General features: G+C 43.5%; 1 protein-coding gene across 1 annotated transcript in view; it reads left to right on the top strand.

Moving 5' to 3' along the window:
* Window positions 1-25,021, top strand: part of DTHD1 (death domain containing 1) — a 350,756-nt gene extending 325,735 nt beyond the window's left edge. Inside the window, exon 10 of the mRNA XM_085643317.1 lies at window positions 24,213-25,021. Within this exon, the coding sequence (XP_085499443.1) occupies window positions 24,213-24,544 (332 nt within the window). The 3' untranslated portion in view covers window positions 24,545-25,021. The remainder of the gene's footprint in view (window positions 1-24,212) is intronic.
* The last annotated feature ends 1,244 nt before the right edge of the window (window positions 25,022-26,265 follow it).

The raw sequence follows: 26,265 nt of genomic DNA, 5'->3' as shown, positions 1-26,265 counted from the left end.
ATATAGCATACACCCATCTCTTGGACCTGCCACCCACAGGACCTTTAACAAAATCATTCAAATCTATTTTGTCATGTAACTTAGATAAATGAACTTTAACAGATGCTAAGGTGGAGTGTTGCAGCCAAGACTGGCATAACTTCCCAACAGAGTAGGTAGTAACAGAATGAGAAATCTCAAAGCGGGGGTCTACACGATCTTGCGTATATCCAGGCTTCAGACCCAAAAAACGATGTTGACAGGAATCTGAACTCATTTGCCAAGTCAACCATCCTTCAGATTCGAACTTGGAAATATTGAAGGATGAATTAGTAACGTACGACTGCAACGCATCAAGGGACAGATCTGTATGATTATCCCAATTTGGGTAAGCACCCAAATCCGGAATAGACGGGGAATTCAGTTTTTTAGAAGTAGCCAATCCAAAGCAGGTGGTCTGAAAAATAGTTGAATTCAAAAACAACATGTGGTTCGGGATAAGGCAGGCACGATGCAAAGCTTCTGTTCCTTGTACCTGCCAAGGTTTAGAACCCCAGACAGACTTCAGATCAATAGTATCTTTCCACAGATCATAACCCCTGACCGCTAAATCATCCAAAAAGGATTTGGAATATAATAATTTAGTGTGTGTCAGCCTAACCTTCGAGGCAGACTCTGCTGCCATTTTAAAATAAAAGGCGGCTGGTTCAGAAATACTGAAATCACTAAAATAAGCAAATTTGTTCACCAATGTGCTTGAGCTGCCTAACATTGGCATTGGACAATGTTCCCATTGTGTATAATTTACAAAATTACGAAATGTATTGGCTTTATGTAGGAAATGATTGCCATAATGTTGATAGCAAAACTGCTCTCCATAATTAGCAGTATCTAAATACAAATCCTCAGCATCAAATGCGGCATAGTATTTTAAATCAGAAAAAAGTGCTTCAATGGCCTGAACGTCCCAATCATCAGAACGGATGTTTTGTTTAGCTACATCCCCCATAGAAACACGAAATACATTTGGTACATTGATAACCTCAGTCGGACCATGAATTTGAAATTTAACAGCATCCCACGCAATCCCATCTAACACAGGCCAGGCAGTAATATTCACAAATGTCTGGTCCCTTTTCATGATGTGTGACGAGGAGTGAGGGGCCAAAGTTCCATCAATTAGTCTAATTGTAGATCTTTCTTTTAGGTAGTGTCCGTTCACTAGACGAAAATAATACCACCACAAATCCGATGGACATAAATAGAAAAATACATATGAGCATCAGCCAAATGTAAGTTCAAGGAGGAATCAAAAAATGTTTTTTAAACCAAACAGCAAAAATATAATCTTTTGAAGGGGCCCTGGAAGTCATAGAGTTAGTGTCAAAAGAGTAACGTGTGTAACTGCGGTTGATTGTAAAACAGGTAATGTTACATTTGCAGGATAAGCATACTCAGTATCTTCAGGTTGACCACCAGCCGGTGGTAGCAATAAAGGAGCAGTAACTGTATGCATCTCAATGGCAACATCAGGCATAGTGTTAGGAGCTGGAGCCAACACAGAATTTCTCAGCATCGCAGGGCAAGAAACTGCTGGAGTCATACTAAGAAGAATCGGCCACTCACTGTAGTTTGACATTGTCAATGGAGATGTACCTGTTATCCTTGCGACCAGGAAGTGGAGGTAAAATGACTGTTCTTGTACCCTTCACGCCGAGCACTGGAACCGGGGCACGATAAGAGGGGCCAAACTCCTTCTTGTTCTCCACCTTCTCACGGACCAGGTCACCAACTCGAGGTAGCCAGCCGACTACCGGAATCTGAAGCACAGCGTCAGATGTGGAGGGCACGTGTTCCTTTGCGAGACTGTCTCTGGTCTCTTGTAGAGTCTGTAATACAGCACAGTGATCATCTACGTCAAAGGGTGTGGCAGACGCAGCCATGTCAAGACCATCAAGGTCCGGGACAAACATATTTATGCCAAAGAGCATTATGTATGGGGTCCGCCCACCCAGAGACCTTCTAGGGAGATTATTAAGTGCACGTTGGACGTTATACAAATGGGCTAGCCAGTTCCGACCAGTGCCTAAAACCCTAGCTGTCAAAGATTGCTTTAAGTCACGGTTCATCCGCTCCACTACACTATTACCTCAGGCCGGTATGGAGACGAAAATTTGACTTTAGCCCCCACATTTTTCATGGCTTCGTTGTACGCCTTAGAGGCGAACGCAGGGCCCTGATCAGAATGAAAGGTACCACATGCAAAATTTCCCACAAAGACACGCAAATCCCTGATGAAAGTATGGGCATCAGCACTCCTTTGTGGCCATACCCATAGAAAACGTGTGCACAAATCCACTGCAACTAAGATATACTTGTACGCAGTATCAGAGGAGAAAGGAACGAAGTGATCCAGATAAACACACCCAAGTGGTTTATTGGATATGTACAACTGAGTTTGTGGTGGATGCGCAGCAGTTGAAGGTTTAATCTGCTGGCAAATGTCACAATCAAGAACATAAGTGCGAGCCTGTTTATATAACCCGCGCCACCAGTAACGTTGTTGTAACATAGAAGCAGTTGCTGCAACGCCGGCATGGGCAGATGCCATGCCCTCGTGAGCCGCTGATATCAGAGATGGTCTGCAGTCCGCATTGGGAATCAATCTGTCACCAACATTGTTAATTCTCACTGATGGGACTTTATCAGGGCTTAAGTGATAATGGTAACGAGAAGGGAACCCTCTCGGGTAATTACCTCCCTTCTCTGTAGCAGCAATAGCTGCCAAGATGTCATCATCGATCTTACTTTTGGATCTTGTAACTGCCGCTACTAAATATGTCGCCACTGCTGTTTTCGCTGCTTCATCAGCTAAGCTGTTTCCAACAGCGTGGACACCAACACGTTGGTGCCCAAGAGTGTGAATTACATTCACGAGAGGCAGATGTTCTTTAAGTTCTACGACTCGAACCCAAAGCATTTTATGCTTAATTGAGCTACCTTTGGAATCACGATATTCATTTTGAGACCAAAAGAAAAGATTGTCGTTAACCCCTTCAGCGTGGCGCGGATTACCGCGCCGTGCTGAAGGTTCCGTCCGCGGGGCGGGGGCGGGGCCGTGACGGAGCGGTTCCGTCATGCGCACAGCGCAACCGACGCGCATGACGGAACCGCTCCGTCACTCGCATCGAAGGGGTTAAATGACTGAACACAGTAAAATGAGTCACTTACTATAAGAGTAGTGACTCAAGGATCAGCAAACTCCAGTGCAAGCACCAGAGCACGTAGCTCTGCTAACTGTGCGGTACAATCGTCCAATGTCTGCATATGCACGACATCAGATAGGAATTCACCATTTACGAAAGCACCCGCCACAATTGCGCAGGCTGCCGAACAGGCATGCTTCGATCCAGTCGCCGGTTGCGCCGAACCGTCGGTATAAATGACACAATGGTAATCTTCGAGCGGGCGCAAAGACAGAGGAGCAGGATGAACAAACTCATACTGTAAATACTCCTGAGTCTGTAATGAGGCATCAAAGATATAGGTGACATCTGGCAATGTCAAGCAAGTGGCCCATTGTATCCAACGTGGATGCAAAGCTTTAGAATTAGGTACACTTGCTTTCGTCACTGCCTCCAGGACAGGATATGGTGTTACCACCAACATGTGTTTTCCTTGCGACAGCGCTCGTTCTTTCAGAATTGCCATCTGTACCGCCGTCAAAACTTTCTCGACGGAGGAAAAACACAGTTCAGCCGAAGTGTACAGGTTTGATTTGTATGCAATGGGAACGGTGTCGCCCGCATTGAACGTTAAGTACGTGAAACCCACTGCGCCTGGCACAATTCTTATTACCAGGTTTGTGTGGTTATCACGCGTCAGTAAGTACTTTGAAGCTAGAAGATCAGCCTGTAATGATTGTAAAATGGCTGAATGCTCTGGCAGCCAGCTCGATTTGGAAAAAGTAGGTTGTACCAAGTAATAAAGCGGCTTGATACGCTGGGCATAATCAGGAATATACGTACGACCGAAATTCAGAAAGCCCAGCAAAGACTGTAATTTTTTCAATGTTGTCGGAGCACGCAAACATGCGCACTTTTCCAGAAAGTGAGGAGCCAGTCCTCGACCTTCATTATTGAGCTCGTGGCCCAAAAACAACACTATATACTCTGCAATGTGAGACTTCGTAAAGTTGAATTTGTAACCGAAGTTTGCAAACATTACAATAATGCGATCAACGCGACACAGATGCGGCCACAACTCGTCATCCGTGAGATAGATATCATCAACATACGAGTACGCATCAGGGTCTATGCTCTCCAATAGAGAGACTACACGTGCGGCAAAGACGCCAGGGCTGTTTTCATAGCCCATGGCTAATCTTTTAATTTGTTTTTGCTTGCCGCCAGATGTAAACGCTGTCCACTGACTACTAAGCGAGAACAGATTATGGCTGTAAAAACCATTGGATATGGCAAGTGTGGTTTTAAATCGTTTACGTACAAGACTATCCACTAGTGCAGAACTGTGGGTATTCTGTACCGCGCATGTCCGGCAATGAGAGTTTAGGTGCCGGTAATCCAAAATCAGGCGGTATGACCCATCAGGCTTCGTCACAGTGAGCAAAGGATTACTCATTGGTGACACACATGTTTCAAAAACACCCTGATATTCCAATTGATCAAGGATTTCCACGACGTGAGATCTCGCTTCGCGGCGCATGGGATATTGGGGTTGTGGCTGGGGCATAGATCGTAAGGGAATCTCATGGCTGGGGGACATTTTATCCCAGCCTACCTGAGTATGATACAAAGCCGGTGCAAGCACCTGAGCCCACTCCATGGCAAACCTTTCAGCATGCTCCCTTGGCACAGTATGCGCAAAGGACGGGAGGATAACCTCCTCCCCTCTAGGAGCATCTAAAATGAAAGTCGGGGGCCAGTCCGCCTCCGCCAAGAGAATGTCGTAGGAAGAGGTCAGATTATCCCAAAAAATCCCTTGAATTGTGCGTTGTATGTCACCTTCTATTAGGAGGACTATGTCATATAGTCTGACAGGGGGAGCCACTCTAGTATCCGCAGTTTCTACAGTAATGAACGTGTCAGTTGCTGTCGCGTCCAGATATGGACGTAGTGCTTGCCGCACTACTGTAACCTCCGCCGCGCTGTCGAGCAGCCTTATCGCCCATGTCGGGTTCAGAAGTTGCATCCGTACTATCTGTGGCATACCTTGCTGTTAATGCAGCAACCTTCTTCTTTTGAAACGGGGGAAGTTGACGTGCAAACTCGTCTTGCTTGCCTCTACCTTCAGCCTGACGGGGATGCTCACGACCTTGCTGGGCACCCCGACCTCTGCCACATTCTCCTCCACCGGACTGTGAGGCCAATGTATCCTGTGAAGAACGAGGAGAACGTTCAGTAACCTGAAATCTATCAGGTGACTTAATACTAGTGCGTTCACGCAAATCGTATGTGCGCTTACTAGGTGGTTGAGTGGGAGACGCAGGACGAGACCTCTGCTTCTGTTGCTGCTTTCCCCGTTTCTTTTGTCTCCAATTTTGCTTTATAAAATTAGGACGATCGTCTTTAACAGACGAGCTCACCTTAGTTTGTTGTATCAGGTCAGGAATGACAATAGTTGGTTTAACCCCTAAACTACTGCGGCCAATAGTCCGATATGCTTCCGCAATAATCTTAGGCAACTCTTTCGGCTTATCGAGTTCATCGACGTGGGCTAAGCCATTAGCCACTTGAAACTGTACCACATCTCCCTTGAGATTACCAAGGACGAGAGAGGCAACTACGTCGAACACCCCGACAAGTTGCATTCCCAACTCAACCGCCGCCTCCGGACCGTGATTATCCTGAACATGTTTAATAACGGAGGGGAGCACGGCCATAGACGGAGTGCCAAAGCACTTCGAGTAAACCGCTGCAAAAACCTTACCCCAGGTGTCACAATCGGACACTTCTGGGACCAAGTCCTTGGGCAAACTTATGGTGAGTATTCTGTGTTTCTCCACTGTCGTAGAGTGTGGAAACACTGCTTCCAGTTGGTCAAATTTCTCGGCAAGCCAATAAGGCAAATCGTCCTTATACTGGGGGCGCTTGCCCATCACCGAATTAACTATGACTGGGCTCATAACAACCGCAGGATGACCAGCTGGTAGACCCGCAACAGCAGTTGCCCCCACCTGCACGTTGCGCGAAACGTATTGCACCAAAGCTCTATATATTGTAATAAGGGCTGTATGGAGTGTACGCAATTCATCCACTGCAATAGTCAAATAGCGGGGGTGAGGCGTAAAGCCGGCCAGCACCGGCCACGTGGCCCCTGGAATTGACAAAGGGCCGAGTCTAGCCAGTGCAACCGCATGGGGAGGGGCGCCATTAAACCAAATGCTATGCTGCCAGGCAGAAAGTGGAATCTCTAGTGTCCTATATGGCGTATAATTGGCTGGGACCCGTGTGTGAGTATACGAGTGAAACGTTTTATCATCCGCATTTACCGCCGGGAGCGTCACCCAAGAGTAAAACAACTCATAAGGGTGAGAGCCATCAGCACTCACCACAAAAATAACGGCCATCCCATTGTCCGGTACCCCATACTGCGTCAAATGATGCCGCGAAGGCATACGACTATGCGCTGCAATTTCGACCGCCATAAGGACACAGAGAACAACAATGTAATTTACTGTAGCACACGGGTTCAGAAATATAAAAAAAACTTTTTAATTTACAAGCTTGTATGAACCTATTATGTTACTAACAGGTAGGTGAAAATCCGTCACTCCCGTTATCCGGAAACAAGAGTGAGGGTGTTGTGGAATAATATAAGCTCTACTAAGGCGTTTCAAATCAAAAGACCAAACGTTAGGTGCGCCATGTTGCAGGGATTCTGCTTATGCACAGAACTATGTGCAGGAAACCAGGACCTCAGTGAATTGTGGTGTACCAAAAACTCACCTCAGCACCCAGAACCCCTATCCGACCAGCATCAGTGTCCCATTCGTTATCCGTATCATCACGGAGGTCCCAATATATAGACAACCCAGAACAAGCGACTAAGAGTATTGTCAGGAATGGTGGGAATCGGAAATACCTGTTCGCTATTATACATATATCAATCCACAACAAAGTAATCAGAGACACGGTAAAGTTTAAAAGGTTTATTTTATAAACTACGTGTCCTAAGATGCAGTACTTTGGCTAACATAAGCAGACAAATGATTATAATTAAAACCATCAGCATTGTTACAATACCATAGAAAATGAAAGGAGAAATCATAGCATAAATGACAGTGGCTTACAGCCACCTTCCTTTCGCTAGTAAACTAATATTATTAGACTAGTATAAGGTCTCTTAGGCTTGAATGGGGAACCCCATACCGTAAAGGTCAGCTTTATGAGGATCACATCACAGGATCACCTTTGCTCTGCGCCTGGAAATGTTCTTCTCCAGAATGTGTTTCAAACGCATGCAAACTGTAATATTAAAGGCTCTCGACATTCAGGTATTTGCAGCTGTGTGCATATTATGACTAGAGAGTGGGCCGATCAACCTGGATTCAAAAACATACATTGTCTGGCTGCTCAAAGTGTTTTGCACACAATGTTCAGACCAAGGTCACAGTGCATGTCTAGGGAGGTGAACAACAGACAGTTCTCATGTGAACCAAAGTCAAGCAAGCAGTTTCTCATATAATAACATGTATCTGCAGTGTTGCGTGCAAAAGCAGCAAAAGTGGCAAGATGGCTTTCTAAAAGCTAACGCGCTTATGCTAACATAGCAATGTATGTTGCTACCTTCACTACAGACTGACTTACGTCCCATCCCTCAAGCTGATGAGCGCATAGATCGTTTGAGAGCTGCCAAGTTCCTCAGCACATTTGATTTAACATCTGGGTACTTGGCTGAGGGAGCTAAAGAGAGGTCTGTGTTGTTTACCCCAGAAGGGCACTTCCAGTTCTGGGTAAAGCCCTTTAGGTGGGAAGAACGCCCCTGTCACCTTCCAGAGGTCGGTCAACCAGGTACTGACTGGGTTGGAAAATGTCAGTGCTGCCTAGCTAGATGACATTGCAGCCTTCAGATCTAGCTGGGAGGACCACTTGTGCCACCTCGAGAAAGTGCTTCAGGCTCTGCAGAGGGCAGGCCTCACTATCAAAGCACAGAAGGATTCACAATAGGTTAATATGAAATTCTTTGTGTGTGAGCTGTAGCAGAGCCATTGAAGTATAAGTGGGGATGTGCAGAGCCCCATCTTGCATTAGATAGCCCACTCTGCCAAAACTCAGGATCACCATTATGTGGATGTCTGGGAGGAATACAGAAAAGTCAATTGCCAACTACACCTAGTCATGTTACCCATGAAACAGGCTGCAGACACCAAATGGGTAGGGCAAGAACATGCCAACTCTTTTAAAGTGGCATTTTCAGATTGTGATTTAAAATCCGATTTTACCATTAAAGGAGATTTCAAATACCGAACATGACATTCCCTGCGAGCTACCAAACAAAAGTTATAACGTATTAAATGTAATAAGGTAATCCAATGTTATCCTATGGGAGAGGTAGGCCCTGCAACAGTGAAAAATGAACTTGAGAGACTTTCACTACCTGGGCATGTAAAACCTAAAAGTATATGTTGAACTAAATGCAATGCACCATGCCCTATGGACAGTTAGGGCCTACCCTAAGGGTTTTTTATGTGTATTATAAAGAAGGTTTATGCCAGGCAAAAGGTTTATTTTGACAGGTTGAAATGGCAGTTTTAAAAACTGCACACACAGGCTGCAATGGCAAAACTGAGACACGTTTAAGAAGGCTACTTAAGTGGGTGGTACAAGAAGTGCTGCTGGCACACTAGTAGCATTTTACTTATAGGCGCTTGGTACATGTATTACCACTTTAACAGGACTGACTAGTAAATGTAATGTGCTCATTTGGTGTAAGCCCATTGTACCATGTTTAAAGTAGAGAGCACAAACACTTTATCACTGGTTAAGTGTGCAGGGTCCTAAAGTCAATAAAAAAGGTTCAGAAAACAGGAAAACTTGTCGGTTCTATGCCTTTCTGAACTAAGTTGGATACTTCTATTAAAACTCTTCCAAACCACTGCACTGACCCATGTTAAACCTTTCTCCTCACCTGTGGACCCCATCAGTAAAGCACCTAACCTTAACTTGCTCACTGATGCACCCCGGTAGGCAGACAGTACCACCATGGCCAGCACAGTGATGTGGCCCGATTTCACCCTTTAGATTAGACTTCTGTCCCCAACCCAGGGAAATTTCTGCCAATGAGGAAAGCACCCAACAGAGGATACTGATAGCTTTCAGTGGGCAATCTGGTGTTCCCTGAACTCTAAGATTTCTCAAATTGAGGGGTAAAAGCCCCAGGTGTTAGGTACCCTTCTTCCACGCCGCTTCCCAACAGTCCTGGTGTGGTAACCTGACACCGTTTCTTCAACACTGGGTCTGTCCCCTGAGGTTGAACAGGGGCTAGGGGTGAGTCTTTCCTCTCCCTACCCTCCTCAGGGCTTTTATACTCTCGGTTTGTGAGTGCTGCCCCAGAAACCTGAGCTTTTATGGTGCTCTGGGGGGGTCGCTCCTCCAACTCTGGTGGCAACTAATTTCCCAGAATGCTGTCAATGGGCATCTGGGGACTAACTATGACTCTCCTCTGGGTCTCCTCCTCACCCCATTCGAGGGATACCAAAAACTATGAGGAAGAAAATGTCCTGACTCTGGGCCTAAGTTACCCTATACGCCTTTCTGGTGTACTGCTCTGGGGAAACCAGCCTTTACAGTACCATGGTCTGGATGGCCCAGTGTCCCTCAGAGCTGTGACAGGGAACCTTTTCACTTCAACCTGATACTAGTGATAACTCACACCCTTATAGATCACAAGGGAGATAGGGCTTGTTCTAACATCTGCCCCTGAGGACTACTTGCCCCTAAGGTCACATTGACCACTCCAGTAAAGCCCTCGCCAGTGGGTGGCTTCTTTGGAAAGAGTCTTCCCATTTGTGTCCTAACTCAGAACAATCAAAGCACCAGGATTGGAAATAGGGTATCCTGGGACATCACCTTCTAAATTATCCTCTCTGTTTCCCAGAAAGGGCCTGATAACTCTTTCCACCCATCTTATTCTGGGACAGGCCTGTGTCTCCCTGGACTTTAATTGAGCATGTGCTCTCTAAGTATCAGATTAAACAAATCAGTAAAACCAAACTTGCTGACCCTCACCAAAACGTCCATTGCCATGTGGAACAGTTCAAGAAATCTACACAAGACTGGTTTTGGACTTTGTGGTTGTCCCTGAACCTAAGGTGGTACTTTTCAGAGGTCAACTTAAATTTAGGAAGTAAAATACACTTCATGGGTGAATACTGCATTTGCTCCCCCACCACTAGACTTAAAAGGGTGTCCCTTCCCACTGTGTGCATGTTCTTACACAGGTTTGCACCCAAATCTACTCTGGGACCCTGCATATTCTGAGGGCTACCTCATACACTGAAAAATACTTGTCCTTATCATCTCCTACCACATAGCTGGGCACCAGGTTGTGTGGTATGCAGACACTCACTTTTCCAATGGATACTGATGGAATGCTGCTACCATTGTTGCTGAACACTATTTGCATGGCTCTGATTCCCAGCTTGCTGGGATTCAGCTCATGGGCCATTCTGTTTTCCTCCTTTGCAGCAGCCTCCATTTTGGCAGCAGCCATCCCTTCACTGTCTCTTATTTTAATTTGTCAAGCTGCAGCTGGAATTCTCTCTCAGCCCTTCTGTCCTTCAGCTCCTCTGTGGACAGACTATTCGAAGATACAATGCTTCGAACCCTGGCAGGAGGAGCTTCCTCTCCAAGGTTCTGCAGCTCAGGACCTATGCTGGGGTCCTCTACCTTCTCCTCTGCTGTGTCTAGCAACTGCTGGGCCTTCTAAAACTCCTCCTTTTTGGAGCTCTTTTTTGCTGGATCCACCTTTCCCTGCAGTATCCTCTGAACACAGCTGCAGTGTAGCTCTCCAGATTGCTTAGCTCAAAACTCCAAACTTGCAGGTAGAGTCGCAGGTACAGCCAGCTAGTTAGTACAGGAATGACTTTGGAAAAAGCAACAGTGGCCAATTAAAGAGAATTAAAAAATAAACCAGATTGGTATCAAATTATTTATATTGGATTTTTGTTTTACACAAATTACTATAAAGCACCACCACTGAGAACCAATGTGAGAATTTGTATTACTGGCTGAGGGAGGCATCAGACCTTCTCAAGCAGCAGCGACAATCCTTGTCAGGGTGAGTTGCAAAACTTACTAACACCCTGGAACACACTCCCCACCCACCTGCGGCAGACCCAAGACCTGCTAACTTTCAGAAGACTCCTCAAGACCTGGCTCTTCAAGCAGTAGCAGCATTCCCCACCCCCCAGCACCTTGACACCCTCACAGGTGAGTAGTACGCTTTATAAATGCTATGATTGATTGATTGATTGATTGATACTAAGGGAACCTGTGCTTAACCATCTGGTAGCTTGGCACAAAGGCATTCATGTTTAACATAGAGACAATGTTTGAAGTATGTATGCAGCACTTGAATAGCAATAAAATGGCAACACAACTCAAGAAAATCCCACACTAATTTTGTAAAATAGAGTATATTGTTATTAAATTATTTGACACCAAAATGACAAAAGTCCAATCAGTCAAACCAGAGATACAGAATTCCAAAAATTTAAGGTAAGTGTAGTGCCTGAAAGCACAAAGCGCCACTCATGGTTATCTGGTTGTGCTAGACTGGGTGAAAGTCACAAGTTCAAGCCAACCACGATGGAGTGCAGGCTGAATAAATGGACCTGGTTAGTCCTGCTGAAAAAGTTACCTTCTAAAGTCCAGCGCAGACTTCAGTTCCTGGTGGAGGAGGTCACGAGGAGTTTTGAGAGCGTCATGAATGAAGAGATGTTTTGCAAACATGGAGATGGATGATAAAGGTTTGATCAAGGTTCTGGATTATTCATGACTGTGTCTGATATACTTAATTTGATCAATGAACTTGTTTGAAGCTAGAACCAGATCAGAAAAGCTCAGCTCTGGATTCCATAAAGAACTGTGTTGTTTGCTTGCACCACTACCATTGTCTTTATATGTGAGGCATGGTGAACTAGTTTCACGTATCCATCTATGTGTTAAGATGTTATCATCTTGCTCCAAAGCTCTAACATGCCATGTATCAAAGAACAACCAATGGCAATATGTGTAAGAAATCTTGTGCTCCTGTTGTAGTTCCACAGGTGTTATGGATTTGAGCGCTCAGGTATTTTGACCTCCACTGTGTTTGTAGGCCTGCTGAACAGTCATCAGTTTGTACACACTGTGGTAAAGTTTTTTTCTGTTGTTCCTCCTCTCTCAACAAAGATCCTGTTAACATGAAATATACTTTACTCGGTTACTGATTATCCAACTTTCCTTCTGAGGTGCCCTAGCCTCATACCATGAAAGTATTGTTTTCATCATCTTTACACTAGAGCACATGAGAGTACAGTTGTAACAATAGTGTAAGCTACATTTCCAAGGCATAGGATTACGGTGGTAATAGGTGTATTGATTACCTGTTGGGTGGTTTCTCCCTAGATGCTCAATTAAGTTAATATCACTCCCCATTTGTTGGGCCATATGTCTCTAGAATAGTATTTCCCAAACTGTGAGTCACGACCGGCTAGTGGGTAGCAAGCCAAATTTTGATGGATCAGAAAAGTCCAAGCAATAAACACAGATTTCTTTAAATTCTGGATTTATGCTGTAACATTTTCTGCACTTGAGAGACAGAGGTCAAATGCCAGGCTATGTCTTTTGACAAATTGCTGCTTATGTTTTTTAACAGGGGAACTGGCCTTTAAAAACTCTTCCCAATTTGCAGTCAGAGAAAGAAAAGTAAATTTAATTTTGTCACAATCTTGCTGGATATACAAGTGTGAAAGGAAAGACTGTAGGATGTCCTGTTTTGCAACACACAACAAAACACAATACGTGTAAATGAGTTGTACATATTCAAGTCAGGAAAGCAAAGACAAATATGAAGAGCATTTTTAGCAGAGGCCGCCCCCGAAGGGGGCTCAAGGGCCGGCGCCATAATGGCCGCCAGAGCCCGATAAGGAACGGAACTGGTTCTCGCCGGCGAGAAGCGCCGCAGGGCGAAACGCGCTGAGGCCCCCGCCCCCCCTTCCAAGAACAATAGGAGAAGAGGAAGGGGAGATATAAGACGACGCTCCCCCTGCGGCAGGCCACTTGCATATCATGGGAGCTGGGAGAGCGGCGCCAGCGAGTTTCGAATTTCGAATTTCGAATGATTTATGATGCTCATGCAAAATGATTTATGACAACGAAATTATGATGGCTTATGACAGAATGATTTATGACATACCGATGAGTTATGACCCATGATTTATGGCTGCTGATTTATGGTGATCAGGCAGAGTGATTGATGGCAACAAAGTAAGGGCCAAGTGTGGCAGAATGATTTATGACGCACAATGATTTATGGCCCATGATTTATGATGTCCCGCTGACAATGCGTGACATCATATTGGTAATAATTTGTGAGAATAATTTATGACCCCGGCCTCCAAGGGGGTGTCCGGGGGAGTTGTATAAGTGTGACTATGTAATAAGTAATAAAAACTGCGGCCAACAATTACCACCACATACGACGATTGTTGGCTATGTTTAGTAATGCAGATGCACAAGTATGGTACGGTTCCTGGAATGGGCGCAGTGCGGCCGTTATTTGTAATTGGGAAGGGTGATGGAAACAAAGATATTCATAGGATCAAAACAAATCAAGATAAATTATGTGACGATGCACAAATAATAAATATTCACTGAAACAAAATTTCCACACATTGTCAAAGTCAAAGTCAAAAATTAGCTTTATTCGATTTTGTTGTAAAATCATAAAAGCACATATTTCATAGTACAATAGATAAAAACATTAAAAATTGTATATAATAAGATGTAGCATCATCATATATTTACATATAAAAATTACATAGAAGACAGATAAAAAATAAAATTTCAAACACTGCAGCCTAGGTTACCCCTGCCCCCATGGTATTCCGCACTCCTATTGATGGTCTCAAATAGGAGGAGACCGCTTTTACCACAAGAGCTGTTTCTAATTGCTTCAATTTATAATATGCAGCTCTGCAACTCCTAATACCCCATTTTATAAGAATCGGCTTCAAGAACCTTTTCCTCGCAATCGCATAGAATTTACAAAATAGAATGCTGTGAATGTTAGACTGATCGGCTAAGTCATCACAGGGGCACTTCACTAATGATTTGGACCAATCATTACAATTGAGAAATGTTAACAGTCGAAAAAAAGTGCCAACCCGGAACCTGGTCAACAACATCCTCAAAAAAGGACTAGGTTCTAGCAATAAATACGGTTGAATGCCTACATGAAGAATCAATGAATGGTTTTCCAGGGTTGTGCATTTATCCTTTTCAGCAAGCCTCCTTTTATCCTGTAAAAATTCCGAGATCATTTTTTTAAGTGTACGTTTGGGGACCGTTTCTAGGCAAATTGGGTTTTCAAAATATTCTTTATGCCCTATATCCGATGCCATGGTTTTGATATACTGTAACCACTTAATATTTGCAGCTCCGTCTAAAGCTAAGCAATCAGAAACTACATCTCTATTTAAAGATGTTTCTGCCATAAGAGCAGTGGGGCAGATTTAATCGTGTCATCAATAAAAGGTATCCCAAGTTCATTATGACTGAAATAAGTGGACATGGATTTGGGGGCTGCCAACAGATAGCGAACAAAATCATTTTCAGTTTGTTGTATCTGGTCTGCTTTAACAATCCCCCAAAGTCCTGCCCCATAGGTACCAGCAGGAATACATTTTGCTTTATAAATTTGTACAAGCTCCTTAACTGGTCGGCCACCTAATTTCCTAGAGAAATATAACAGAGCACCGTTGGCCCTACTAAAGGCCAATTTTCTGGCGAACACTGCCCCTTTCCAATTCCCTCTGCTATCAAAATTGACTCCTAGATAGCAGAAGCTGTCGGTATTTTTAATCTTATCTCTTTTCAGCAAGATTGCCTTACAATGTTTTCTAGAGGTGCTACATGTCATGGAATATGTTTTAGAGACGTTAATTACTAGTCCGCGAGTGTTCATATAGTCTGTGAATTCGACCACCGCCCTTTGTAGGCCAATAAAGGTACGTGACATTATTACTGCGTCATCCGCATACAGAAGAATGGGGATGGATGTTCTCCCAACAGCGGGGTAATCGAACTGAAAGTCCCTAAAATGTTGTCCTACGCTATTAATATATAGGGTGAAGAGGAAGGGTGCTAAAATGCACCCTTGTCTAACTCCTCTCTTGATGTTAAATTTATCAGAACAAGCCCCCCCTCTCCCGTAACGTACCCTGGCCCCAGCATCCCTATATAATTCTCTAATAAATAGAAGGATCTGTTGATCTACACCCATATCACTAAGTGTCTTCCATAACATAGAATGATCTACGCAGTCAAACGCGGAGCTTAAATACACAAATGTAATAAATAGGCTTTCCTTCTTGGCTTGAGTATACTTTGCAGTCAGCAACGCTAAATTCAAGCCCTGTTCAATTGTGCCATTGCCACTGCGAAAACCATATTGTAAATTTGATATGATGTCTTGATCCTCTGCCCAAACCTGGGGCCTATTAAGAATAATCCTGCCTGCAACCTTCATTAAGGCATCCAAAAGGGATATAGGTCGGTAGCATACAGGGTTGTTCCTATCCCCTTTTTTAAAGATGGGTATGACCACTGCCTCTGACCAAGTTGAAATAAAGCCAGAGGCATTAGCACAATTTAGTACATTTGTTAATAAAGGTGACCATAATAGTATCTCAGATTTAAATAAATCGATCGGGACTCTATCCGGTCCCGGAGCTTTTCCCGAGGCACTATCTTTAATGGCCTTAATAACCTCCGCGTGATCAAAAACAACCCCCAGTGGGAATGGGTTTAAAAGTTCCTGGTTATCCATGTCATTATTATGCACAATCGCGTTAGGGTTCTTATATAAGTTACTAAAATGGATAACCCAGACAGCCCCTGATATGGCTATGTCAATAGTATCTGTCTCTCTATCTTACGGCTCTCCAGAAGGCTACATTATAATTTCTTAGACAAGCCTCATGGAGGTTCTGCCAAATTTCAGCTTTTAACTCTGTTTTTCTTCTGGCTAATGCAACCCAATACAATTTTCTAGTCTGCCTTACCAGTTCCAATGATCTCGGAGTTACATGTAAGGCCATTTTCAGATTTTGGTGCGCCTTTGAGCAATTTTTATCAAACCAACTCTTTGCTTTATACGTACGGGTTTTATATTCTTTTGACAACATTTTTTTTAATCTCAGAGACTATTGCATCAAAAGCGTCTAAAACTTGCTGATTGCTTTCAGACAAGGAAAGACAGATTTGTAGCTGATCGTAAACTTTAATAACCAGTTTATACATAAAGAGTTTTGGATCAACTTTTGCCCAATTGATGCAATAGCCATTAGTACTAGCCAAATTTATTGGTGTATCATGAATGACCTCGGAGTTTGGTACTGGGCCCTTTTGTCCTAGACAGAAAGAAATAGGATAATGATCACTGTGGGAGGCATCTAATGTCTCCCACGACAAGACTAGGGATCGGTATCTAGAGGATAGAAGGGCAAAGTCAATTATTGAGTTTGCCCCTCTCCCATTAAATGTTGGTTTAAATTCTGCCATTGGCGAGCAGTTTTCATTTACATAGCCAAGATCAAACTCGTATATCAAGGAATTTAATAGATCCCCCAACCTAGAGTGACGAAAATGAGTAGGTATATCTTTCTTATCCTCGGCAAAGGGGCAAGTACCGGTAACATAACTAGTGCATAGGGAGCAATTAAAGTCACCCACCCATAAGAGAGCTAAATCTGCATCACCCTTTTTTTCCATCACTTTCAGTGATTTTCTCAAACTGGCTATCATCTCTTCCCATTGGGAAGCATGGGCGTTATTATAAAAATGTATAATGGCCATGTTTTTTATGCCCGGCCAGCTAACTAATAGAATCTGGTAGCAATCTGCCGTAATAAACTTAGTAGCTACAATCCCTGAAGTATTGGAAATATAGGTGCATAAGCCCCCTTTGTTCCTACCATGGGTGCTGACATTGGCAGGAGTATTAAATGTTTGGTATCCCAATAAATGAGTCTCATGGACCGTCCAGGATTCCTGGAAACACAAAATATTGTGTTTATTTGTAATCTCAAACCAGTCTAGACGATCTACTTTGTCCTTTAGACCCGCTAAATTCCAGGAGACTATCAACTGGCCATTTTGGAAAATCTTATGGATGGTGTCGGCCAGGCCCTCCCTCCGCCCACTATCTATTAAATATTCATTTCTAGCTGTTATAGTATCAGGGGACCATAAAGGTGTGTCATCTTCCCTCACGTTCTCATCGGTCCAGGTTGTAAGTCAGTCCACTCCCTCAAGACCTGAAAGAGGGGAAAAGCGATTAACAGTGGCAAAGTATGGCATTGGTCCCACCGTAGGCCTGATATTATGATGTCTTGATCTCAGTATATTTCCTACTAGGGCCCTTGGGTAGAAATAACTTAGGTCTCGGGTGGAAATGCCATCCTCAAGACTCTCTGAATACCAATCCCTAAGGTAGTTTGGAGCCCTACGATCCTTAAAATTAATTATAATAATATCCCCATGTAGGTCCTTTGGTCTTTGACCTACCCATTCCAATCTTCTGACATGTAGGATTTTGCCATCTATATTAGGGGGTAGTGGCCTATTCATGTTTAGCCAATATACTATCTTGTTCTTAAGGTTCTGATGGGCTTCAAATTTCCCCTTAGTCAGCTCTGGAACCCCTGTAAGTACAATGACGTAGGGTTCTGCCTCCGGCGGGAGATCTATATATTGAACAGGTCCTTTACGTTTTCTGTCTAGGAGGGGTCTCTTATCAGTATATCCATGTTTGTATTCCTGCTTTTTTCCTTGGGCTCTGAATCTCTCTTCCCTGAGATTTGTTAGCTCAGGGGTCAAGGTCGTAACCTTTTTAGCCGAGATGTTATCATGTGTATGAGATAAAGGATCTGTGGTATTTGCAGAATTAGTTGAATTTGGCACTACCCTCGGGACAGTGGGAATTAAATCAGCTCTATTTGCCAACATTTCCTTCAAAAAGTTTGTGTTGGCAATACCGGTGTCTTGAATGCAACCCAGTTGCTCTGCCATTTTCTTTACTCTCTCAATGAGTGGTAGCATTAACGATTTGACCAATTTCTCTATATTTCCCATTAGCGCTTGATGAGAATGTGCAATTGAATGATCTTGGAAGAATTTACTATCTGATGTACCTTTAGTTTTTGTGGGGCTAGTGACTATTTTAGAATTTTTCGCTCGAGTTCCTTTTTGCTTATTGCCTCCCCGTTTTCGTTTTATTGGGGGAGCTGAGCATGGAGTTTTCCCAGTAACTTTCTTAATTGGAGAATTGCTCGCAGTCACTACTACTTGCTCCTCCATAGAAGTATCCGATTGAGGTCCTATGCTAATATCTATAGTATCAAGGTCCCTGCTCCTATCTTGTGACTCTGTTAGATCTTGTAATTGTGGGGGAATACCAATATCGCTTATTAAGTCTCTATCTGTAGCTTGGTTAGACGGAGTGGTAGCTAGCTGTATGGGTCCCAGGGAGGAACGTTTGTTTAACAGTTCTGAGGACAGGCGCCGCTCAGTGAGCGCGATTTCGTGTTCCAAGACTGAAACAGCCCTGATCATGAAATGGTCTAAAGTACCTCTAACTGACCCAGCCACCCCAGAGGCCCTACCTGTTTTTAGTCGAGTATTCATTATACCGGCGAGAAGACAGCTAAGTATACAGACACAGTTGACAGATACCTTAGTAAGAGGGCATGGGATATACGGTTGGGCTATAGTCTTTCATGGATGTTCTCCGTAGGTCGAGCCAAGGGGGGTGGCCCAGCCCAGCCTTGGACGGCCACAGATGGCCCGCCCTTTGCCCGGGCTTAGCCCGGCCGGTCCCGCGCGCGTCCCGTGTCGCGGAGGTAGCAGCGATGATTTAAGCGCCTCGGGCGGGGAAGTGGGCGTGGGTAGGTATGTCTGAGTTTTCAGAGATTCTGGGATCTGTAGTCCCCCCACTCTGCGGCCGCTTGATGGAGACTAGCGGCGGCGGAGGGGAACAACAGAAAGAGTCACCGTGCTGTCACAGCGCAAAGGAAAACAGAATCTGAGGATCTCTGAGTGCAGCAGGGCTCCGGCAAAACTCCCGCGTAAAACAACTGCTCTCTGCAGGTAGGCTCCCACTCCACCGAGGGAGCAGCGATAATTTAAGCGCCTCGGGCAGGGAAGTGGGCGTGGGTAGGTGTGTCCGAGTCTCCAGGGATTCTGGGATCTGTAGTCCCCCCACTCTGCGGCCGCTGAATGGAGACACGCAGAGAGGAACAACAGAAAGAGTCACTGCGCTGTCACAGCGCAAAGTAAAACAGCGTCTGAGGATCTCTGAGTGCAGCAGGGCTCCGGCAAAACTCCCGCGTAAAACAACTGCTCTCTGCAGGTAGGCTCATTGTTATTTGTGTGCTATATAGTTTTATGAGTAAAACTGTATGGGCCTAATTCACAAAGGTAAACGGAGACAAAAGTCTAACTTTACAACTTTTGGTATTCGCAAAGAGCATTCTCTACTCGTAATACCACAAGTTGAACTTTACAACTTTCAGTAATCACAAAGGGCATTTACAGGTAGTAAATGCCCTTTGTGAATACCGCAAGTCATAAAGTTAGACTTTTGTCTTATTTTACCTTTGTGAATCAGGCTCTGTGTGTTTGCTAATTAGTGGCCATTTCAGTGGAAAATGTTATGTCTGTAAATTACAGTGCAGTACAACATTATGCTTTAGTTTCATTAGAAAATTGCCACCTCATGTCCATTAAAGCTAGGTGGGTTGTGAAAGTTTGTTGTTGTAAAAAGTGGATTGTGGTTCTAAAAAGTTTGGGACCATGGTGCAAGGGTGCCTGTGTTGTAAAGAGGATTGTTTCTGCACAAAACAATCCCCTGAGGCATTTGCCTACTTATATGTGTGCTGCAGAATGCTGCACACATAGAAAGAGGAAAATACTAGGAGAAATAAAGATATATCTCCTTGTTACGCCTCACCTGGGAAGGCATAGGTTTTTGGCGCATTCACAGGTCTACCACTTTGGGTAAAACTGTGAAAGCATCAAAATCCATGGATGTGATGATGGGAACCCCCATGCAACACCCATAGAATCACCTTCCTAGCACAGAGTAATGCAACACTGCGATTTGCGCAGATTTATGAAACCACTCACAGCCACGCAAGGTGGCTTTGCCTGGCTTCATAAATTTAATTTTTAAGTTGCGTTGCCTCTGCAACGTGTTGTGTGTTGCAAGAGCAACTCAAAGGGCCACATAAATATGATCTCAAGTATGGACAAGAGTGCTGAAGAATAACAGCTACTGTCTCAGACCATCATCACAGAGCTATGCGCAAGAACAAGGGCTGAAGCAATACATACAGAAGGTGTGCAAAATAGTTAAGAAATGATATGTGTGCAGCTCTGCCCCCTTTATCACCCCCAGTCTCTGTTACCAACTGTTTCACTCCATCCGTAACAGGCCCACATAAGATTTTAATTCTACTCTGTTCTATTAATCATACGACCAACTTGGTCCTTCGATTGACCTTTCTTGTCGCATTAAGTGGTAGGGACTCTGGATACCCACCATTGGTTACACAATGAGGACCAGGAATTGGTAACCAATTTATAAATTGGAAATCACATTTATGTACACTATTCTCAGAACAAGACTGTAGATATATAGAATAACTACAGGTAATCCGAACCTCCTGAGGAAGTTCAATCGGGCCAAAATCATGCAGAACAGAAGTTCTGCTAATGCTGGTACTAAATATAAAAAGCAAAACCTGCTGTTCTGAAAATAACCTGTGATTCTCCTTATTATACATCAAGATCTGAAAGATATGTACACAGTCTCTGAGAGAGAAAATATTATTGAAATAAGAGACTCAGTCAATTATGATTAAATAAGAATTGTATTAAATTCAGACACATCAGTTAATATAATCATTTAAACAGTTTAGTCATAATTTGGCACAATATGGCAGTAATATGAAGCTACAATTCAAAATATAGGTTTAGATTAATAATTCATAATCAATACAGTCAATTGAAAAAGAGGACTATTCACAAGCATACTCTGTTGGAAAGGATTTTTTTGGAAGCTGTGGTTTAGATTAGAAAGTCCATAAAAAGTTCTTAAGCTAGAATTTCTACCTTCAGCAAGAGCAGATGACAGTTCTATGGGGTCTCTCAGGTGACATGGGATGTAGTCAAATAGCTAGGGAAAAATGAGCATACTAAGAAATCTGCTACCATGAGTCCAGAAGACAGCAGGGGTAAGGGGCAGTGACTGCACAGGCAAGTGAAGCATTAGCTGGACTGTCTGTTCAGCAAGTCCGCATAGTTCGCAAGGAGATATTTTCCACACCTGCTCTGCATAAGAAGTGTTGCCAAGCATTTAGTCTGTTTCAGATCTCTCCAAAAGGCAGAAACAAAGGGGCGAAAGCAGGCGGCTGCGGACGACGAAGAGTTAAAGCGCCTACTCCTCCTCCCAAAATCATTAATATACTTTAGCAAATCCAGAGATGATGGCAGTAATCACCTCACTATGGTACGACATCATGATGATCATCTGCTCAGAAGGTGTAAAAGTAGGAAGTAAGGTATATGGTTCCATTCAAGAATGCATGAGAACCCGTTGTCTGTCCATGGCACACAGGTCATTGTACATTAGCCCATTGATTCATAGACTTTCTAAAGGGAAAGTAGCGAAAGTTTTAGTCCCATACAAGTGTTCTTCATAGGTATAGAAAGGTAACATTTTGTCACAAGAATTTCCATGGGGAAGGAACAAAAGAGTTATATGAGAGATATGGCAGTGTCTGTTTCTATGAGTTCGAGAAGTGTTAAAGCTTTTAAATCAGAGTTCAAATTACATAGATATGTGTACTTTTCAGCAATAGGCGAAATAGACCAATTAATACATTTGTGAAATGGCTTCATGTAAATGTTCACTGTTAACTATGGCTTATTACCACATTTCAAAGTCTATATGTGGCAAATGTATGTAAACATATAGATAAGAAATTCCATTTAAGAAATCAAGTTCACTAGGGTTATAAAGAACATGCGTGTACAGCTTTACATTTCTGTCTCATAATTTGGCAGAGTTGCACCAATATTTAAAACGGTCAATGGTGCATTAAAATGAGAGTGAAAGTATATGCTTTAGGTGTTTTATACGGTACTATTTGTCATGAATTTTCACACAGTAATCAAGAGGAAGTCTTATAATGCATAAATACGTTAATAATTTGTGAGTTATTTTAATAAATTCAAATGTATGTGAATATGAACTGTTAGTACGTTAGGCATCCTCTATTTACTTTATTTCTAAACAAAGTACGCTTTTACGGTGCTTGTACTACAAGATTCTTCGGGGCATATCAGCAAGCAGGCGTTGAAAAATTATTGCCGCTTTTGCGTCCGTTTTCGGATGAAAAGCGGCGATAATTTTATCGCGTTATCTGCAAGGTCACGCTATCGCGTGAAACCTTGCCTTGTCTCCATTTCCCTTAATGCCCACTTTGCATCTCTAATGAGATGCAAAGTGGGCGTTCCTCCCCAGGATAATGGGAGAAATGTCGCTAAGCGACATTTCTCCTATTATTAAGCCTCACGCAAAGCAGCATAGTGACAGGAAAAGTAGCGATAACCTCTGTTATCGCAACTTTCCTTACGCCTGCTAAGTATGTGAGGCCCTATCAGTAAGCTATCGCCAAACTTTGTGGGATTATCGCTGTGTTTCCAGCGATAATCACACGTTTGGCAGATAGCGCTAGGATTTTTATCGCTTTTGATATAAGCGTTGCTAATAGCAAGCTATCTCAGCGATAAAAATCCACGCTAGCCGGAAATAATTATCCTAGCACTAAGTGCGATTAGCGATAATTATCGCCGGTTATTGCTGATATACCCCTTCATATCTTATTAACTCTTTTCAAAGTCGTACAAAGTGCACGTACCTTGCATATGTTTTCATTGCCACATCCAGTATATATGTAATGAAAGGAGAAAGCGTTTACGCTTCATCACAACTATACAGCTGGTAAAATGAAATCCGGGAAGCTAGAATATGCAAGCTAAAACTTGATAAATGAGTAGTGCAGGTATTAAACAGCAAGTAGGTTGTGGGTTGGTGATATGAGTGGGCAAGGAAATGAATATTCTGGGTTGGCCAGCGTCCTCCCCTCGTTGATATAAAAACCTATGGGGCTTATTTACAAGTCCCTTGCGTCACTTTTGCGTCATTTTTAACATGGGAAAAGTGATGCAAAAGTGGCGCAAGGGGCTTGTAAATAAGCCCCTATGGGGCATATCAGCAAGGCGGCGATAGAAAATTATCACCGCTTTTGCGGCCGTTTTCAGACGAAAAGCGGCGATAATTTTATCGCCTAATTAGCAAGGTCACGCCAACGAGTGAAACCTTGCATTAGCACACGAAATCTTAACGCCCAGCTTTGCATCTCTAATGAGATGCAAAGTGGGAGTTCCTGACCTAACATGACAGGAGAAATGTCGCCAAGCCCCACGCTATGAAGCATAGCGGCAAGAAAAGTAGCGATAACCCCTGTTATCGCTACTTTCCTTACGCCTGCTTCAGGACTGACTTAGCCATGATATCCTATGGAAGGTGGATATCATGGCTAAGTTTGTGAGTCCCTATCAACAAGCTAACGCCACATTTTGTGAGATTATCGCTGGGTTTCCAGCGATAATCACACGTTAGGCAGTTAGCGCTAGGATTTTTATCGGTTTTGAGATGAGCGTGGCTAATAGCACACTATCTCAGCGATAAAAATCCACGCTAGCCGGTGATAATTATCCTAGCGCTAAGTGCGCTTAGCGATAATTATCGCCGGTTGTTGCTGATATGCCCCAATATTCTTTGCTTCTATTGTTGCGGTATTAACGTGACTGCTGTTTATTCTGTCGTTCATAATAGCTTACCCTGTTAACAAATTATGCTTTTACTTCAAACTACAGACATCCTCTGGGACAAACTCGTTTACTGGCTGTCAGAGGAGCTGTCAGAAGAGGATGCTGCGGCGCTCGTCGTATCTCTCCCTGTTCGCCGGAGCACAGTTCAACTCATCAAACTGAAGAGTCCAGATAATCTAACAGAACAAATATACGAGCTGCTAAACTTTTGGAAGAAGCACCTGCCGACCTCCGCAGACAAGCTGCGCCTCCTGTGTCGGCACCTTTGCAAGAGCGGCAGGAGCGACCTCTCGGATGAGCTCAAGCGGATGTGGGAGAGCAAGACTTTCCCTCGGCAACCGCTGCACAGGTTTGCTGCCAGTGTTTCAAATGTTTGATAGCTTACACGCAGAACAAAAGTTGAATTCTCCTTTGTGCTAAGTACTGACAACCGCGAGGCAAAATGGCGCCCGTTTTTATTGAACCTCGGTTTGTTGAGCTGCGTTCTATAAAAGTGTGAGAGGTATTATTCATTTTTTTAAAGGGGGCCGTTCGGTGAAGAAATAATAGAACAATTCTCTTCATCCAGTCCTGCATCTCTAAAAATCACAAACAGTTCTAGAATGGTGCTTTGTTTAATGGCGCCTGAGGTTTTGTGGTGTACTGTGCCATCATTCACTAGAGGGAAGGGTGTTTACTTCTCAATCTGTAGAGACATATGAAAAGTATCTCAATGCTATCCTATATCTCTCAAAGTTAACAAAATTTTTGTGGAGTGGATGGAAATATATCAGTTACTCTTCCCTGTAAACTTGCGATACACTGTGCATGATGTAACTGTTAATCTCATATTTAATTTGGTATGCAGGATTTTGTTTCACACACCAGTATTAAATTCTAAACCTTGTTTGCGTCTGCATTTATTCTGTTTTGTGGTATTAAAGTTTTCAAGTTTAAAACGAGTAAAAACGGTGAAGTACAGGCTTTTAAGAGAAAAATATTTGAGGACAAGTGCTGGCTCTGATCCCTTTGTAGTGACACGTCACACACGTACTACTTGAAAGTATTTTTATTATTAGTTACGTGGCATGGTGACGACATTGCCATTCTTCACAGCCCCTTTGCTCCTCTCCCAATCCCACTTCTAACTGTCATGGAATCTTACTTTTTCAGAGTTCTTAATTGACATCATTTTGCTCTGCGTTATGTCATCATGCCTTGGACCTTACACCTTACAGTACTCTTTGGTGCACTTCGTCTTATTAGAATGTGCTTAACTTAATACATTATTTATACCACACCTTTCATTAGAAAAACACTGATGCAAAGTCACGGCTTAGTAACATAAAAATCCGACATTAGACGATTAACCATTCAGACACAGCAACATTAACTAAAATATAATTCTTGATTTTAAACAATCTCAAGCCTGTATGAACCAAGGGCCTGATTTAGATCTTGGCAGACTCTCCTCGTCCCTCGAAGGCGGAGTACACAAGTACTCCGCCTAGCTGATGGTATTCCCACCCGCCGTTATTAGATGTAGGCTGGCTAAGCCCCCGTCTGCATCAACAGACTGTTTCCCATCACGTAAGCTGGGCACTTCCGTCGACGCGGCAGACTCCTTTGCTGGGTAGCAGTACTCCATTGCTGTCAGGTCGGCAGGTTTGCGCCAAGCCTATTTAGATGTCCTGTTTGTGCTAGCGTTGTCTTAGCAGTTGTTTGCTGATGGAGTGAGTCACTGGTGGAGTGTAAACAGGTAAGTACAACTTATTAATGTGTAAATACAGATATATGTTGTGGTTGCTTCTAAAATGAAATGTGTTATGCCCCTTATTTTACAATTTACTTAGCACACAAACAACACACACACACAGTTTATTGGATGCACGCCCACAGGCCCCACAAACACAACACCAACAAGTACCACAACAACATAATTTTTAGGTCTCGCCTAGTGATGCAGCGCGAAAGCGCTGCCATCGCTTTGCGAGGCATGCAGTATACACTATAGCTGGGAGAAGCTCCGCCCACTTTCCATCTATAAGTTTCATTGGCTCCCATTATAAATTGAGCATTCTGATTGGTTTTTAGCTTCGTAGTCCCGCCTCCTGACGGC

This window comes from Triturus cristatus, chromosome 2_2 (genome assembly GCF_964204655.1).
Source record: "Triturus cristatus chromosome 2_2, aTriCri1.1, whole genome shotgun sequence".
Taxonomy (NCBI): domain Eukaryota; kingdom Metazoa; phylum Chordata; class Amphibia; order Caudata; family Salamandridae; genus Triturus; species Triturus cristatus.
The sequence above is the reverse complement of the archived record's forward strand: the minus strand, read 5'-3'. Positions and strand labels throughout refer to the sequence as shown.